Source organism: Eutrigla gurnardus (genome assembly GCF_963514095.1).
Source record: "Eutrigla gurnardus genome assembly, chromosome: 21".
Lineage (NCBI taxonomy): Eukaryota > Metazoa > Chordata > Actinopteri > Perciformes > Triglidae > Eutrigla > Eutrigla gurnardus.
The window spans coordinates 1,116,194-1,133,827 of NC_139932.1; the positions used below are offsets into that span (position 1 = coordinate 1,116,194).

The 17,634-nt window shown below is 43.0% G+C and overlaps 1 protein-coding gene across 1 annotated transcript in view; it reads left to right on the forward strand.

The window, feature by feature from the left end:
* LOC311031893 (leucine-rich repeat-containing G-protein coupled receptor 5A-like) overlaps positions 1–17,634 on the forward strand; it is a gene marked incomplete at its 5' end in the record, with an annotated part of 148,023 nt that overhangs the window by 41,028 nt on the left and 89,361 nt on the right. The window contains 4 exons of the mRNA XM_084038449.1: positions 6,770–6,841; positions 9,109–9,180; positions 9,350–9,421; positions 16,249–16,464. Coding sequence (XP_083894575.1) covers positions 6,770–6,841; positions 9,109–9,180; positions 9,350–9,421; positions 16,249–16,464 — 432 coding nt within the window. The remainder of the gene's footprint in view (positions 1–6,769; positions 6,842–9,108; positions 9,181–9,349; positions 9,422–16,248; positions 16,465–17,634) is intronic.

Genomic DNA, 17,634 nt, shown 5'->3' on the forward strand with positions numbered 1-17,634 from the left:
CTACTAACAACAGGTAAGACTGACCATGTAGCTCAAAGATGTCGGCTCCGACTTCCACTGCATTTCTGCCACTGCAATTCTGGCACCTGATATGAGTGGCTCAGCCTGGTGTTTGGGCTGTAGCTGCTGGCACTGCACACACTTCTCCACCATTGTCTCTATGTCTCGTCCCATGCCAGGCCAGTATAGGACTCTTCTCGCTTTGGCTTTTGTGCGCTGCACGCCTTGGTGAGCCAGATGCAGCTTCTCCAAAATCACGCTCCTGAAGCTCTCGGGTACTATGATTTTGTCTCCGACCATGACAATGTCATTCTCAGTGCTGATATTGTCCTTCACTTGCCAGTAGCTGTGTAGTTTCCTGTCCAGACTTTTCTTTTGCGTTGGCCAGCCTTTTACATGTTTCTCGCACACAGCTTGTAATATGCTATCTGCTGCCGTTGCTCTTTTGAGTTGGCTGAGTGTCTCCTCACTCAGAGCATCTGTAGCTCCCAAGCTACACAACTCTCTCGTCACAGGGGTTCTCATTGATATTGTCACCGTCTCTGCTTGCCGTGGCGCGTGAGAGTGTGTCGGCAATGTACATGTGCTTGCCTGGTGTGTATGTTATGTTGAGATCATACCTCTGTAATTGTAGGAGCATTCCTTGCAGCCGCGCTGGAGCTTTGCTCAGCGGTTTACGCATAATGACCTCCAAAGGCTTATGATTGGACTGCACAGTCACTGGTCTGCCATAGACATACTGGTGGAACCTTTTGGCAGAAAACACAATGGCAAGCAACTCTTTCTCTATTTGTGCGTACCTCTTTTCCGTGTCGGTGAGCGCTCGTGAGGCATAGCACACTGGGCGGCCGTCCTGCAGCAGACAGGCACCCAGTCCATCTTTTGAGGAGTCAGCTTGTAGAGTCAGCGGCTGCTTGTGATTATAATACCTCAACACTGGGGCTTGTGTGAGGGTAGAGTTCAGTGTCTGTAGTGCTGCACTGTGGTGTGGGCACCACTGCCACGCTATATCCTTCTTCAGCAGCTGTCTGAGAGGAGCCTTAAGTGAGGCTTCGTTTGGTATGTACTGGGCCAGGAATTTTGTCATTCCCAGCAGACGTTGGATACTTTGCTTGTCTTCTGGGGTTGGCATGTCGACAATCGCTTTGATCTTTGTGTCGTCGGCCTTCTGTCCTGCTACCGTGATGATGTGTCCCATATACTTTACTGTGTCGAACTGAATCTTGTCTTTGTTGAACTAAACGTTCGCAGTCTTCGCTCTCTCCATTACTTTCTGTAGGATTGCATCATGCTCCTGCTCTGATGACGCTGCTATGATCATGTCGTCTGCTATGACGTACACCCCTGGAATGTCGCCAAAGGTCTCGCAGTTCTTCTGTTGAAATACTTCACTGGCCGACCTGATCCCGAATGGGAGTCTGAGGAAGCGGAACCGGCCCCACGGCGTGTTGAAGGTGCATAGTTTAGACGATGGCTCATCTAGCTTAATCTGCCAGTATCCATCCTTCTCATCTAAAATGGAGAAGATGGATTTCCCAGCTAGTCTGCTCCGCACATCTTCGGGAATAGGAATGGAGTAGTGTTGGCGCTTGACTGCCTCATTCAGGTTGCAAGGGTCCAAGCACACCATTAGCACACCATTCTTTTTCCTTGTGGCAACAAGACTGTTCACCCACTCTGTAGGCTCGTTGACAGGTGCTATCACCTTCCTGTTCTGTAGGTCCTTGAGTGTCTCTCTCAGTGAGTCCATAATAGAGAGGGGTACATTTCTGCTTGCATGAATCACAGGCGTGACGCTGGGGTCGATGTGTATGTGATGAACTCCAGGAAACTCGCCCAATCCTGTGAAGACGTCTGCATACCTCTGTAGTAGCTCCTCTTTGGTGGCTGGAGGTTTTCCTTGTTGTGGAGCTGCTGCTGTGAGTGCATCCACCCTTTTCACCAGTTGCAGCTCTTCACATGCCTCTCCGCCCAGAATAGGCTTGTCTGCTCGGCTACTCACATGAAAGTTCAGCACAGCTTCGCGTTTGGACGTCCTGCATTCTAATGATGCTACGCCTTCTGCTGGTAGGCGTGCTCCACCAAAAGCTATTAGCACAGTCTCTGTAGGCCGCAACTGAATGGGACCTGGTAGCTGCCGGTACACGTGCATGGGAAGCACATTTGCATCGGCACCTGCGTCCAGCTTGAAATTAATTGCTACACCCTTGATTGTGGCTGTTTCGTGCCATACAGTGCCTTTTGCTTGGTGTGCTGCTTTCTTGTTGTTCCCATTTCTAATCATGCCAATGTAGAGAGAGTCCACTTCACTTTCTATGTTATTTATAGTCTTTGATCTATATTTGCTGTTTTTCTATGTGCTACCCCTGCACACTTTTGAGAAATGGTTGTTTTTTCCACATTTGTGACACATAGCGCCATAAGCTGGACATCGACGGGGCTCATGCGTTTTTCCACACTTGCGGCAGACACTTGTTACTAGGGGTGGGACGATACGGGTAACTCACGATTCGATACTGTGACGATATTTGGCCCACGATAACGATAATATCACGATACACGATATCTGCGATATTCGATATATTGCAAGAAATTTCATCAAAGATATATCACGATATGTGACTGAAAAAGAAAAAATATGCATAAAAAATTAATTCCAAAACTTCGTACAATGTACAAAAGAATAAACACTGTTGTAATGTGTGTCTTATGTAAACCAGGACAGTGCTTTCTGATACTGAAAAGTCAGTAGCAACTTGTTTTATGTAAACTTGGGCCCGTTTTAGTTTAACAATAGCTAAACAAGATAAGAATAACATCAGAATTAAATGAAATATTGGGCACATTTCAGTATGCAACCAATTATGTGCAGAGTTATGTTCACCCATCCAGTACCTGGGAAGTCGGGCCTCATGCCCACACGGCTCTGCGGATCCACACATGCGGACCCTGCGAATAGGCGGGAGGGCCGCGCCTATTCGCGGCGCTCCCCGTCTGGTGTGAACGACACCATAGCTTAACAGGGGCGCCGAATGGAAGCGGGTGTGAACCAGGCGGCACCGACGGGAGTCTAAAAAAACCTGTAGACCCAAAATATCGATATTTGCCGTCAGTGTATCGATTTATTTATTGCGACAGAGAGCACAACAATATATTGCAATATCGATTTTTTTTCCCACCCCTACTTGTTACCTGCTTCTTGTGGCTTGGTTTGTACTTGTTCCAGCTGCCCGTGCGTGTTTGCCCTCCTGTTTTGCTTAATGCATCCACTGCGGCGTTGTGGACAACTGGTGACGCTTGCATTGCTTGTATTTGTGTCTTGGAGAGCTCTGCAGACTTCAAAAGTACAATAAGGACATACCTTATTGTACTTTTTACTGCACTACATTTATCTGATATAATATTATAAAAAGGACAGGAAAAACTTGTCATTCTTCAAACTCAAAGTGGTGAAAGAAGTATGTTTTAAGTTATTAAAATGGAGGCTTCAGTAGCATATTTATTAAACACATTCCTACCATATTTTATATTTATAAAACTGTGGAATTAAAATCATTTTTAAATTAATTTATTAGTAAAATCAAACTACTTTACAGATCTGGATTCAACTGAATCAACTGAATTATAATATCACACTTCTGACTGCACAACATTTTTTGACAGCTTTAGTTACTTTACAGATTTAGATTATTATATTGATGATGTGTTATCAATTAGTGTTAGATGTATTATTATTAAATGCTCTTCATTTCTCATAAATTATGACATCAGTTCTGTTTAATATCAGTCTTCTCCTGTTTATCACACAATGATTCATCAATGATGGACATGATGGAGATACTGGGTTGTTCTTTAGTGGAGATACTGGGTTGTTCTTTAGTAGAGATACTGGGTTGTTCTTTAGTGGAGATACTGGGTTGTTCTTTAGTAGAGATACTGGGTTGTTCTTTAGTTGAGATACTGGGTTGTTCTTAAGTAGAGATACTGGGTTCTTTAGTAGAGATACTGGGTTCTTTAGTAGAGATACTGGGTTGTTCTTTAGTAGAGATACTGGGCCCTAGTTTCGTAGACCAGGCGCAGTCAGCTCTCAGCGCACCTGCGCCACGCCGACAGGGTGTGTCCGCCTGGACTTTGCAAGTTTCGTGCACCGCGCAGGCTCGCGCAGGCTCGCGCAGGCACACCTCCCGTCTCGCCCACAAGTGGGAAAGAGGGAGGAGAAGAAGGCGTGAGTGGGAGACGAGGAGGAGACGAGGCGTGGACTGGGATTAATACAGCCGATTCAGATCTTCACCAATCAAATGAGCTCCTCTCCTCTCCTTTAATGCGTTAGGGGAGGTTCAGTGCAAGTTCCGTCACTTGACAACCCGATGACAGAAGCAGCGCCGCCGCTCCCACCACGCGTCCCACCACGCGCATCACGTGCTGTGCGTGCGTATCATAATAATAACAATGCCGATATTATAAAAAACAGGAGAGAGAGAGGGAGATGTTTTGGTCCGAGAGGCTGAGTTTCCGTTACACGTGCCATCCGCCTTTGATCTGACGTCAGATGTGACGGGACAATCTATATAGATATAAATTCACGTGTTGATTCAATTTGTTGCATTAAATAGTGTTTGTTGTGATAATTTATTGCATTTAAATGTGCCTGGAACTGTGGAAACCTGCCTGTGAGGCCTCGGTGACGTGTGCGCACTGCGCGCCGTCAGCCAAACTTCCACTCCAGCTGTGATTCGCCTTGAATGAATGGACTTTATTTACGCCTTGCGCCTTGCGCCGAGAGTAGACCAGGTTGGAGCTGGCGAGCTTTCAGCGCAGTCTCGGCGAGGCTTTTTGCCACGAAACTTCCACTACGCCAAGCTGAATCTGTGACGCCTCCCCCTGCTGCGCCGCCACACCCATCTTGGCGCAGGCGATCCACCAAACTGCCAAACTGACCGTGCGCAAGGCTGCGCGGGTCGAAACTTGCATTGCGCCGGCTCTGCCACCCTGCGCCGCCCTGCGCTGCGCCACGAAACTAGGGCCCACTGGGTTGTTCTTTAGTGGAGATACTTGGTTGTTCTTTTGTAGACAGATACAGGATTGTGTTCCAGCTCTACTGGAGATGTCTTACATGATGTGCTGACAAATTAAATGTTTGTAACGCAATACACATAGACCTGTTGTTAGTGTGAGTAACGTTACATCCTGGTTCCCAACACACAGAGAGACCTGTTGTCATGGTATTGTTACATCCTGGCACCGAACCCACAGAGAGACGCCACTTACCTCACTTTTAGTGGAAACTCTTTCGTAGGACGGATTTACATCTAATTCTGTGTTCACACTGAATGCTTGATTTGATGGAAGTATGATTCACTCGTGCTCAATGAGGAGCTTCCCTCCACGTGGACACCAACCAGGTTTCATCCATCATGGCTGAAATCACCACTATTGCTGCTTTGTACATGTTGAAGTCCTTTGTACATGTTGAAGCCTTTCATCTACACTCACCGGCCACTTTATTAGGTACACCTTGCTAGTACCGGGTTGGACCCCCTTTTGCCTTCAGAACTGCCTTAATCCTTCGTGGCATAGATTCAACAAGGTACTGGAAACATTCCTCAGAGTTTGGTCCATATTGACATGATAGCATCACGCAGTCGCTGCAGATTTGTCTGCTGCACATCCATGATGCGAATCTCCCGTTCCACCACATCCCAAAGGTGCTCTATTGGATTGAGATCTGGTGACTGTGGAGGCCATTTGAGTACAGTGAACTCATTGTCATGTTCAAGAAACCAGTCTGAGATGATTTGCGCTTTATGACATGGCGCGTTATCCTGCTCAGAAGATGGGTACACTGTGGTCATAAAGGGATGGACATGGTCAGCAACAATACTCAGGTAGGCTGTGGCGTTGACACGATGCTCAATTGGTACTAATGGTACCGTGACAGACCATACATACATACCTTCGTTTGTACAGAGATCTCAGCAGTGGCTATGCCGTCTTTGTTGCACTACCTCTTCAATAGTTGGTCATTCTTTCATTTCTGCATGGTGGACCTGAACCGGTTACAACCTTTTCCATGGTTCACTATTTTATGTGCTTCTTTGCGCTTTCTTTTTGTTGTTGCAAGATCCGTGTTAGATACATGGGGCCCATTCATTGCACTTTTAGAGGGGCACTAGTTACGCTGGGGGGCGGGGTATGCGCTGTTTGCCCAGTGGCTGTCAGCTTTGATCAATACTACGTAAAATGAGGAAGCACAGCGTGCACTGTTTGCGAAATCGCAATAACAAACGCAGCGTAAACTGTGCCAGTCTTAGTAAATCTACCCCTAAATGTTTTTTTATGTGACCTGTGTGTGTGTGTGTGTGTGTGTGTGTGTGTGTGTTAAACAGTGTCTGTGTTTGAACAAACTATGTGTGTCTCTTTAATTATCTGTTAATTAGTTGACTGTTTGCCTTCATGGTCTGATAAACATTTGTAAATTCCTCACTTTATTGACTGAATATAAATGGTGTTTGAAGGTAGAGAGACATTGACCAACAAGGTCCTATTTGAGTATAAATTACAGGTACCTTGTATTAGTATTTCTATGCTCTGCTACTTTGTACTTCTATTCCACTACATCTCAAAGCTAAATATTGTACTTTTTCCTGCACCTCATTTATATGACATCTTTAGTGTCTTTGTGGACGACAGTTTTTGACATACATTCCTTCAGTAAGTTGTCGATGCAGGACATTCACTTGTGGAATATTTTCTCTTTGTGTCTCTGCAGTGATCTCAGTATGAATAATATGACTGTGTTGTCCAGTGGAGCTCTGACCAACCTGCACTTCCTGGAGGAGCTGTGAGTCACACACACACACACACACACACACACACACACACACACACACACACACACACACACACACACACACACACACACAATCCCACACAACATTCAAGCACAAAAACCCAGATGAGATCTTCTCCTTTGCAAGAAGATCTCAACTGTGTTTATAGGAGATACTAGATGTTTGGCTGAGAGTTACTAACACAGAGTCTGGTTGGACAATGGTTGTTGAGCAGTCAGCCAGGAGACTGTATGCTGGTGCTGAGATGCAGGTGCAGAGGTGGACCAGGTGCAGGGAGAAAGGGGACACTACTTCTGCCCTGGCACTGTCGGAAGAGTTGTGCTTGAGAACAGTACAGTTGCTCATGCCCCCCCTGGAATTAAACTCCAGGTTCACAACCGGCAGTTCCAGGGAGAAGAGACTCCTGCCGCCGGCCCCATCCTCTCAATCACCTGCGTGGTCCCTGAACCTGAACCTGGGAGATGGAAGAGAGGATAGAGTCCACAACACCGTCTCTGTGTTCGTTCCGCTCTGAGATCTGAAAGAAAGGAGTGAAATTCTTTCACATGAACATTTTTATTTTATAACAAACCAGTGTTTTAGGTAAAACAAGAAGGAATGAAAATAATCAGTTTGCTTCAATTGATTTTTTAATTTAATTTAATTTTGTGTTTATTAATGCTATTGTTGACAACAACCATGTCAACAGCATTTCCCTGTGTATCTGTAGAGAGACAGACAAGTAGAAACAACCACACAGGTAGAGACAAACAGGTCAAGACAGACAGACAGGTATGGAGAGCACACAGGTAGAGACAGGTTGTCACGATACTAGAATTTCAAAGTTGATACCAATACCCACGGAGAAAACAACTTTTATGTTGTTTTCTGACGTAGTGGGAAAAAAGAAAAAACATTTCCATAACTGTAGGGTATATATGTATATCTAATCCCATACTAACTTTTAGTATTGATTATTTTCTGAGTGTCGATTTTTTTGACAACCCTAAGAGACAGACAGACAGGAAGAGAGAAGCAGACAGGCTGTGACCAGCTGACCTCTCAGAGAACTGAACCAGAATCTGACTGCTGTTCTGCTCTGCTGCCAGCTGTGTGTGTGTGTGTGTGTGTGTGCGTATGTGTGATATTTGTCACCGTGGCGTGAGAAACGTCACTAGGGTGATAGGACACTGCAGAGGTGTATGCTGGGTACATGCGGACTGGCTGAACTCTGTTTGGCCTCTAAAAACAAGAAGACCTGCAGGATCCAGTTCAGCCCAGTGTTTTCTACTGGTTGTAAAGTGGAGGCTTACTGGGGAATGTCAGAAAATCATCTGCACCATTCCTATTATTATATCTGTAGTTATTTTCACCATTGTTTTCTATTCCTTTTTATTTGGACTTATATAGTATTTTATTGATTTCACATGGTTTTATTTACTTTGTAATCATTTTTCATACTGTATCTATTTGTCTTTTAGTCTTTGTCTTTTATACGTGGTTTATACATATCTTATTTGATTTATCCCTCTTTATATTTATTATTTGTTATTAATTCCTTTTGAAATGATTTTTTATCATGGCTCTCCTATGACTCCATAAAAAGTTGTGTCACTCTGTAGCAGCTGGTTTTGAGGTCATACTGCAGTATAAATTAGAGGTGTAACGATTCATTCGATTAATCGATGAATCGATAGTCAGTCCTATAGATTCTACTAAATCGATCTGCTAAAATAAATAAATAGAATGAATCGTTTTGGCTTCACCAATAATCAATATAAATGCATTTAATCGGATGAATCGTGATTCTTACTTATGATTAATGTTTTAATACGTTTAAGACACACTCTCCCCTGCCAGCATGTAGTCTATTGAATAATGTTCAAAATAACTGAGCAATGTTTAATTACATTTTTGTATTCAGCATAAAATATTATGCAGGACTAAATAAATATGTTATTTTTCACATTTCAGAAGAATACAGATAGTCTCACTTGCATTATTGCATGTTTATTTCATGGATATAGAATTTTGGTTACAAGTTACTGAATCGAATCGTGGTTTACAGAATCAAATCGAATCGTTACAAAAAAAAAAATCGTCCTTGAATCAAATCGCCAACTACTGTATCGTTAATCGAATAGAATCGCTGTGAAGCCAAAGATTCACACCCCTAGTATAAATGTATACATATAAATGTTAAGTTCAGTGGAATAAATCATCTCTGGTCAAACATGGATGGTCAATTGATGGATGGAAACACATCTCTCTGTCTCAGACGTTTGGCGGGAAACGATCTGTCATTCATCCCCAGAGGAGCGTTCATCGGCCTCTACAACCTTAAAGTGCTGTAAGTCCACACACACACACACACACACACACACACACAAAGCAGCATTTCTGTTCAAATTTTAAGTCAGTTATCACAATGATTTTCTATGATTTGAGTCATAAATCCAACTCTGAGTTAAGTGTTACTAGTTAATATATACATGTAAGTTGTTTCTGTCGTGTCCCAGGATGCTTCAGAACAATCAGCTGCTGTCTGTGCCTGCAGAGGCCTTCAACACCCTGCACAACCTGCAGTCACTGTGAGACACACACACACACACACACACAATCACACACACACACGCAACACACACAAGCATACACACTAGTGCTGTCAAGCGATTAAAATATTTAATCATGATAAATCACATTAATGTCATAGTTAACTCACAATTAATCACACAGTTTTATCTATTCTAAATGTCCCTTCATTTATTTTTGTCCCATTATTTTTATCATTATTGTAATGCTCTTATCAACATGAAAAAGTGGATTGGCTTGCTTTTTATTTATTGAAAAACAACATTGGCAAACAGAGTGACACTAAATGAAATTATAAAGTGCACACGTCAGGTAAACTAGGACTCAGCCTATAGTGCAGTTAAACCATGGCTTAATACTTTTTCTCAAGTTTGAATGTAAAAGTCAGGCTACTGCTCTTTATTCACCAGAGAAACCGTGACGGCTCGGTGCACACTGTGCACACGATGCACGGCATGTGCTTGAAGGGGAGTTGCAATCGTGTTACACTGCACTATCCGTTGTCAGTGAGACAACTTTGTGTTCGATGTCCCACTCTCCAGCTACTTTCAGAAAGTGCTCTGCAACAGCCTCTCCTTTGCCTCTCTTCTGTCTTCATAACAGTAGGTAGTTGTGATTACTGAGAGACGTCCAGTAATCACCAGTGAGCGCGACTGCTTTTGTCTTCTCCAACGCCTGCTTAGCCTTCTGCGTTTCGTGGCTTGTAATGGTGGCTCTCCACAACGTTAACAGGCCTACATGCAGTGGCCACCCATTTAGCTATGGCTGCAATATCTTTGTCTTAGTTGTGGTATCTATTTGCTTCTGTCTGAAGTCATCCATTGTTGCCTGGCTATGACGAGGGGGCAGAGACTTCGCTTGGCCATCAAGTGGTATTTCAGACTGGACGTGCTACCGATGAAAGCTCAGATACAACGACAAAAGACACAGATCACTTTGATCGTGTCAATGGATTGGAACCATTTGGTAACTTTTTTAAGGTAAACTTTCCATCTCTCATCGTCTACCGTTTATCCGGTGTCGGGTTGCGGGGGCAGCAGCTTTAACAGGGGACCCCAAACTTCCCTTTCCCGGGCCACATCAGCAAACTCTGACTGGGGGATCCCGAGGCGTTCCCAGGCCAGTGTGGAGATATAATCTCTCCAGCTAGTCCTGGGTCTTCCCGTGGCCTCCTCCCAGCTGGTCGTGCCTGAAACACCTCCCTAGGAAGGTGCCCAGGAAGCATCCTTACCAGATGTCCGAACCACCTCAGCTGTCTCCTTTCAACGCAAAGGAGCAGCAGCTCTACTGCAAGTCCATCACGGATGACTGAGCTTCTCACCCTATCTCTAAGGGAGATGCCAGCCTGAGGAAACTCATTTTGGCCGCTTGTACACTTTCCATTCAGAATCTTATTGGCATCCATTTCGGCGTCTCACGCTCTTTGGTTGGCTCCCAAGCCCAAACAGCGTGCCTATTGGTTTGTTTCTGATCTAGATCCGGTTTTGTTGCAACACCATGTGAAAAAAAATGGCACAGTTCGATGGGCCAAAAAGAACGGTAATCATGCACAAAAAAAAATGTACGTTGTTACAGTAAAATGGGTTTGCGTTCATGGCGTTAATAGCGCGTTTAACTGACAGCACTAATACATACACACACACACGCATGCACTCAGACACACACACACAATCACACGCGCACACACACACACGGACACACAAGCATACACTTGTACACGCACACATGCACACAAACATACACACACACGTGCACACATATAATCACACACACACAAGCATAAACGCACACACACACAGACACACAAGCATAAACACACACACACACACAAACATTGGAATGAGGCCAAGTTGAAAGTTGATTGAAATTAGTTCTAAATCAAGTAATAACATCAATTAAGCCCCATTCACATACGCCGCTACTCGCCCATCGCCCCTTCCTTTCTCGCTGAATTCTACTTGCTGGCAAAAAAACCTGCCGTTGGCTGGTAATGGCCAGGCTAGTTCAAGCGGTAACTCTCTGTGGAACTCTCTGTTGACGTCTACTGTCAATCATCTCTATTCTACGTTCCGATTGGTACTTGCTTGGTACTTGCTTCACTCGCATCGCAGAAAGTTAAAATGATTTTATCTCAATACCCGCCCACAACTCATCGCCTGTCCTGGCCACATTCCGCTAAAACACATTCACATTCCATTGACAGTTGTCGCTCAGAGATGGGCGAGTGGTGACGTATGTGAACAAGGCTGTCAGTCAGACTGACACACAGGCATATAGCCACAGATGCATGTTAATGTTGGAAAGCAGGTTTAGTTGGAACTGAGTTTGTTAACCCTGAGAAGACGGAGACTCTGGATTCTCTGGACGGAGACTCTGGATTCTCTGTTCCAGAAAGAGTGAACTTAATCTTCAGGACTCTCACTGACAGACTTTCTTCAACAAACCCCAAGTTCTATCTTTCTCCTCCCCTTTGCTGATCCTGAATCAGTGCTTTCATTCCCCAACGATAACTTAGTAGAACGTTACAGTTTCTCCTCACAGTCTCTTACATCTGAACATATACTCCCGTCTGTCATTTCCAACATTTCATATCGCCACATAATAATGTTTAAGGACACTTCTGTGTGTTGAAGCAGCATTCTGTTGGGGGTTAAAGCTGCTAAGTTGAAATAGCCACAGATAGATATAGATAGATAGATAGATAGATAGATAGATAGATAGATAGATAGATAGATAGATAGATAGATAGATAGATAGATAGATAGACAGACAGACAGACAGACCGATAGATAGATACTTTATTGATCCCAAGCTGGGAAATTAAAGTTTAGCAGCAGCATTACACACAGTGACAACACATTAACTAAAGATAAAGAACACATTAGGTAAAGACACAACATATAAAAAGAGCAATGTAAAATGTATAAATAGCAGTAGATTAAAGTGCAAATTGTGCAAAATGGGGCTGATAGGCAAATTGCAAAGGGTCCAGAAACGTCCTCACCTGTGGCCTCAGCTGGGCTAAGACCGGTCTCTCCAGGACCTTCATCACATGCACGTAACTGAGTGAACTTACTCAGAACATAGTCATTGAACTAATCCAGAACAGCTGTTCACACAGACAGATCGTCAGACAGACAGACAGACAGACAGACAGTGTTGCGTGCAGACCTGAGGGCTACTGGACCAAAGCAAATTGAATTTGACAATGAAAATTGAATCAAATGTAAAACGCAGAATTTCGTTGAATTTCTAAAAAACGGGGTTTCCTCGAACATTATACCTGTTTGTCACTGCACCAAAGCTGAATAGAGTAGAAGAAATGTTGGCGAGAGTCTCTACTGTGTTTTAGTGTATTTAACAACAGTGCCCCCAATGGTTTATCAGGACATTACAACCAGAATCAGAGAGGGAGCGAGGGGGGCTCACAGTCTGGTTATCGGACCGTCGGTCTGAAGCTGATGAACACTTGCTGAACAATATGCTGAACACAATAATAACTGTTACCATGACGATCACATGTAGAGTTTAATGGCATGTATGACTATAGGTTGAATGAATGTAAAATAATGTTTAAATAATGACACCATGACGGCTACTTCACTGGATGGTAACATGTACGAGCAGTGGAATAACTGTAATGAACACATGGGTTTCCCAACAAAGTGACTGAGATACAGATCAGATTGATTGATCCTGGCTGTTATATGCAACATGCTTTCATGCAACCGGATCACGGATAACTTCAGCCGGGTAGGTTTGGTGCAATAGCCCCCTGAACACCCACAATATTCATGAGTCATGAAAAGTCATGTTTGTATTTGCAAAGGAGTAACTCAAGTGCTGTAATTAAGAACACATTCTAGGTCAGGGTTCTCAAACTCAACTTACCTGTGGGCCGCTGGAGGTAGAGTCTGGATGTGGCTGGGCCGCATCAAGTATTCCACAAAAAAAGGGGGTTCAAGTATTCCAAAAAAAGTACAACCGATCCAATCTTCTCAATCTTTACTAATAACAATTCAGAACATGCAGAACATGAACAGTTCTTCAGAACATAGGCTTCTCTTACTTCCTCCTACTATATACCATATACTATATTCCGGTGTGCTCAATAGTCCAGAAATTAGGGTAAAAATGACCAACGTTGCTTATTCATGTTGTTCTCACGAGCCTGAGCTGTGGTAGCCCAAAAGTGTTCAAAAATACAAATGACTCCAAGCGGAGAAAGTGAAGAAAAAAACGTGCGGGCCACACTAACACCAAGCTTTGATTTCAGGTAGGGGGCCGCAAAATATAATTCTGGGGGCCGCGATTGGCCCCCTGGGCCGCAAGTTTGAGACCCCTGTTCTAGGTACTTGTACTTTTCTCGAGTATTTCCAGGTTCTTCTACTTTCTATATTATAGAAAAAAAAAAAGAAAAAAAAATATTGTGCTTTTTAAATATTGTGCTTTTTACTACATTTGTCACATTTTTCAGCCACACATCTCCTGATGTGTATTTGTGACGAACTGAAGAATTACTTACTTAGAATTACTTCGGACCCACGACTCTGCGGACAATTAGTGTGTGCTCATTAAAATCCCTGGTTAAATTGAGAGCAAAATGTGTAATAAAAGTCATTACCGACTTTCTGCCTGCCTACGTGTGCTGCATTTGGGTCCTCACCCATTGTATTACACAATGCTTTATACATTAGATGTTTTCAGCTAACTTTACAAATACCCTGATGAAAGCAAAATAATAATATGTTGTAAATAAAAGAGAAAAGATTTTAAAGACTTAACAGCCAAAACATTTTGTGAATACATAAAATAAACATGATTGTTTTTGTTTATATTGTATTGCATTGCATTGAATGTTTGAGTGTTAACAAATATTTATGTTTGACAAAATCACAAAATGTATAAGTTGCCAAATTGAAAAAGTGTAGATTAAAATTACATCTTGATGTTGCGTTACCTTCTTCTGAACCTGACCCTAGGCTGCGGTGGAATAGTCTTCTTCTCAAGGGTCCTAACTGAAGAAGTGACCTGGAAGTAAACAAGTGGCCGCCATGATAAGAGCCGTTCGGATTCTCTAAATGCAAAGGAAAGGAGCTCCAATGCTTCCTTTCAGATTTTCTTTAGCCTCAAATTAAAAGTAAAGGAACTTCCTTTTCCAAAGGAAAGGAGATCACGCCAACCCACAATTCTTTACGGAAGCAACATTTAAAGTGCTGCACAGCTCGGCCGTTCATGAAAACAAACGATATGTGCATTTGTATTGTAATGTTCACAGGTACTCGGACACGGGAATCACTTTATCAAATGTGTGTGGACAGAGATAATAATTGAATGTATTTTAATTTATTTAAATCATGTTACAAATCTTTGACAGAAATTAAACTAAAACCACAAATGAAATGTAAATACAGCAAACGGTCAAACAGGAAGGAGGAGCTGCTAAGCCAGAAGCCGGTCAGTGAACGAGCTGTTTATAAAACCAACAACATGGGGAGAAGTCGACGACGTGCTTTTTTTAGTCCATTATTGTAGTTTCTCCAGCGCAGCGAACGTCAATCGCCGGTGCCGATCATCAGCTGTCAATCATCAGCAGCATTATGATTATGCTCAGATGATTCTCTGAGCACCGCGGCCGTCTTTTCCTAAATCCTCCAGAACAGCTGTTCTGAATGAGTTCAATTAACTCATGTGTGGAGGGGGGATGGTGCACCTCTCTCCTGCAGGTGTGGAGGTGGCTCGCAGGAGCAGTGCAGGTGATGAGGAAGTGGATACCCCATACTCCACGGCAGGAGGCCGAGGGGACACACGAGGGAAGCTGGGACTGGAGCGGTGGTGTCTATATGTGCTTGTGTTTGTGTGAACGAAGGGACAATAAAACACCAGAACAGTCAACAACTGTATGTGTCCTGTACTTACAAGCCATCATCAATGGAGCTCCAATAATACAATTCACCATGGCAACCTAAGAGAGTTAGCGATATTATGTCATGTCAGTCAATTGATCTGAAAGTTCAGTTTAGTTCTACAGTGTACCTGTGGTATAATGGTTAGCAGTGCTTGGTTGACAGGGGTTCAATTCCTATTGTGAAAGAGTGAAAGGAGCGAAATGAAATAATATTCTTTTCGATTGAGGTGCAATCCCACAGGATTGAAGAATACTGTACCAAGGTAGCCTAAGGCATATGGTTTTAAACATATTTCACATATGAAACAAAGTAAATATCAGTGGCTATTCAAGTTGTCGTAGCTTCAACCCCCAACAGAATGCTGCTTCAACACAGAAAAAGACCTAAGAGGTCTGCAAAGAATCTTTTCTGATTGTGGATTATACTGCTAGAATTACTTTTACTTCCATATTGATGGTTGACGAGGAAAGGACCCCCGTTTCTCCACAGCTGGTTCAGGATCAGCAAACGGGCGGAGACAGATCGAGAGAAACTCTGGGTTTGTATAGGTTTAGGTTAGGTTACAGAGTTCACAGAGTCAGTTACCATGGTAACTGACCTAAAGTTTAAGTTCAGAATTTTAGCAAAACTTGCTTTCTGGAATACACCCCAGTTAGATTTATTTCATTTATTATAAATTATATTTTCACAGCTCCTTTCTGAAAGGTTACAGTAAAGCTACAAAGCTTACAAAGAGTTACTGGTCCTCCATTAATCATATACTTGTTGTGTTACTGTTAGGGTTTGTGTGTTCTTGAATACACATGAATGAACATAAAGGAACTCGAGTGATTAACATTATGTGCAAAAGTCTTAATGTCATTGGCACGAAACACATGAGTTGAACGGTAACTAACACTCTACAAATCTCTCTGTAGCCGCCTCGACGCCAATCACATTTCCAGCATTCCCATTGACTGTTTCTCTGGCCTGCGCTCACTCCGTCACCTGTGGTTGGACGATAACTCTCTGACGGAGGTACCAGCAGAGGCCCTGAGTGAGCTTCCCGCCCTGCAGGCCATGACGCTTGCGCTTAACCAAATCAACCATGTCCCAGATCATGCTTTCAGCAAGCTGGGCCGCCTCGTGGTGCTGTACGTACAATACAAACACACTCAGAGTTGTTGAAAAGCCTTAAGTTGTACAATCATATATGTCAGGCAGGTGAGCAACATGTTAGCTTCTATGTTGGGCAGATGGTTAGTAGGCTATGTTAGGTTGTCAGGCAGTAGTTTTGTATGTAAGTATGTCAGGCAGTAAGTTTGTAAATTAGTATGTCAGGTAGTAGGTTTGTAACTTAGTATGTCAGGCAGTAGAGTTAGTATGTCAGGCAGTAGGTTTGTAAGTTAGTATGTCAGGCAGTAGGTTTGTAAGTTAGTATGTCCAGCAGTAGGTTTGTAAGTTAGTATGTCAGGCAGTAGGTTTGTAAGTTAGTATGTCAGGCAGTAGGTTTGTATGTTAGTATGTCAGGCAGTAGGTGTATAAGTTAGTATGTCAGGCAGTAGGTTTGTATGTTAGTATGTCAGGCAGTAGGTGTATAAGTTAGTATGTCAGGCAGTAGGTTTGTATGTTAGTATGTCAGGCAGTAGGTTTGTAAGTTGGGTATGTCAGGCAGTATGTTTGTAAGTTAGCTAGTATGTCAGACAGTAGGTTTGTTAGTTAGTATGTCAGGCAGTAGGTTTGTATGTTAGCTAGTATGTCAGGCAGTAGGTTTGTAAGTTAGTTAGTATGTCAGGCAGTAGGTTTGTATGTTAGTATGTCAGGCAGTAGGTTTGTATGTTAGCTAGTATGTCAGGCAGTAGGTTTGTATGTTAGTATGTCAGGCAGTAGGTTTGTATGTTAGCTAGTGTGTCAGGCAGTAGGTTTCTAACTTAGCTAGTATGTCAGGCAGTAGGTTTGTAACTTAGTTAATATGTCAGGTAGTAGGTTTGTATGTTAGTATGTCAGGCAGTAGTTTTGTATGTTAGTATGTCAGGCAGTTATTTTGTTACAATATATAGCCAGTATGCTAGGTATTTGGTTGGCAATTTGGTTCATTTTGTCGGCTCTTTCTTTGGCCAGTGGATAAGGTTACTCACTAGGTAGGATTAATTAATTGGTTATAGTATCAGTTGAAGATCAGTTCCAATAAACTGGACTTTGATGGGTTAAATTCAAATAAAATCTGAAAATCTGAATCTCTAGTCTTATCTGAACCTGTGTGTGTGTGTGTGTGTGTGTGTGTGTGTGTGTGTGTGTGTGTGTGTGTGTGTGTGTGTGTGTGT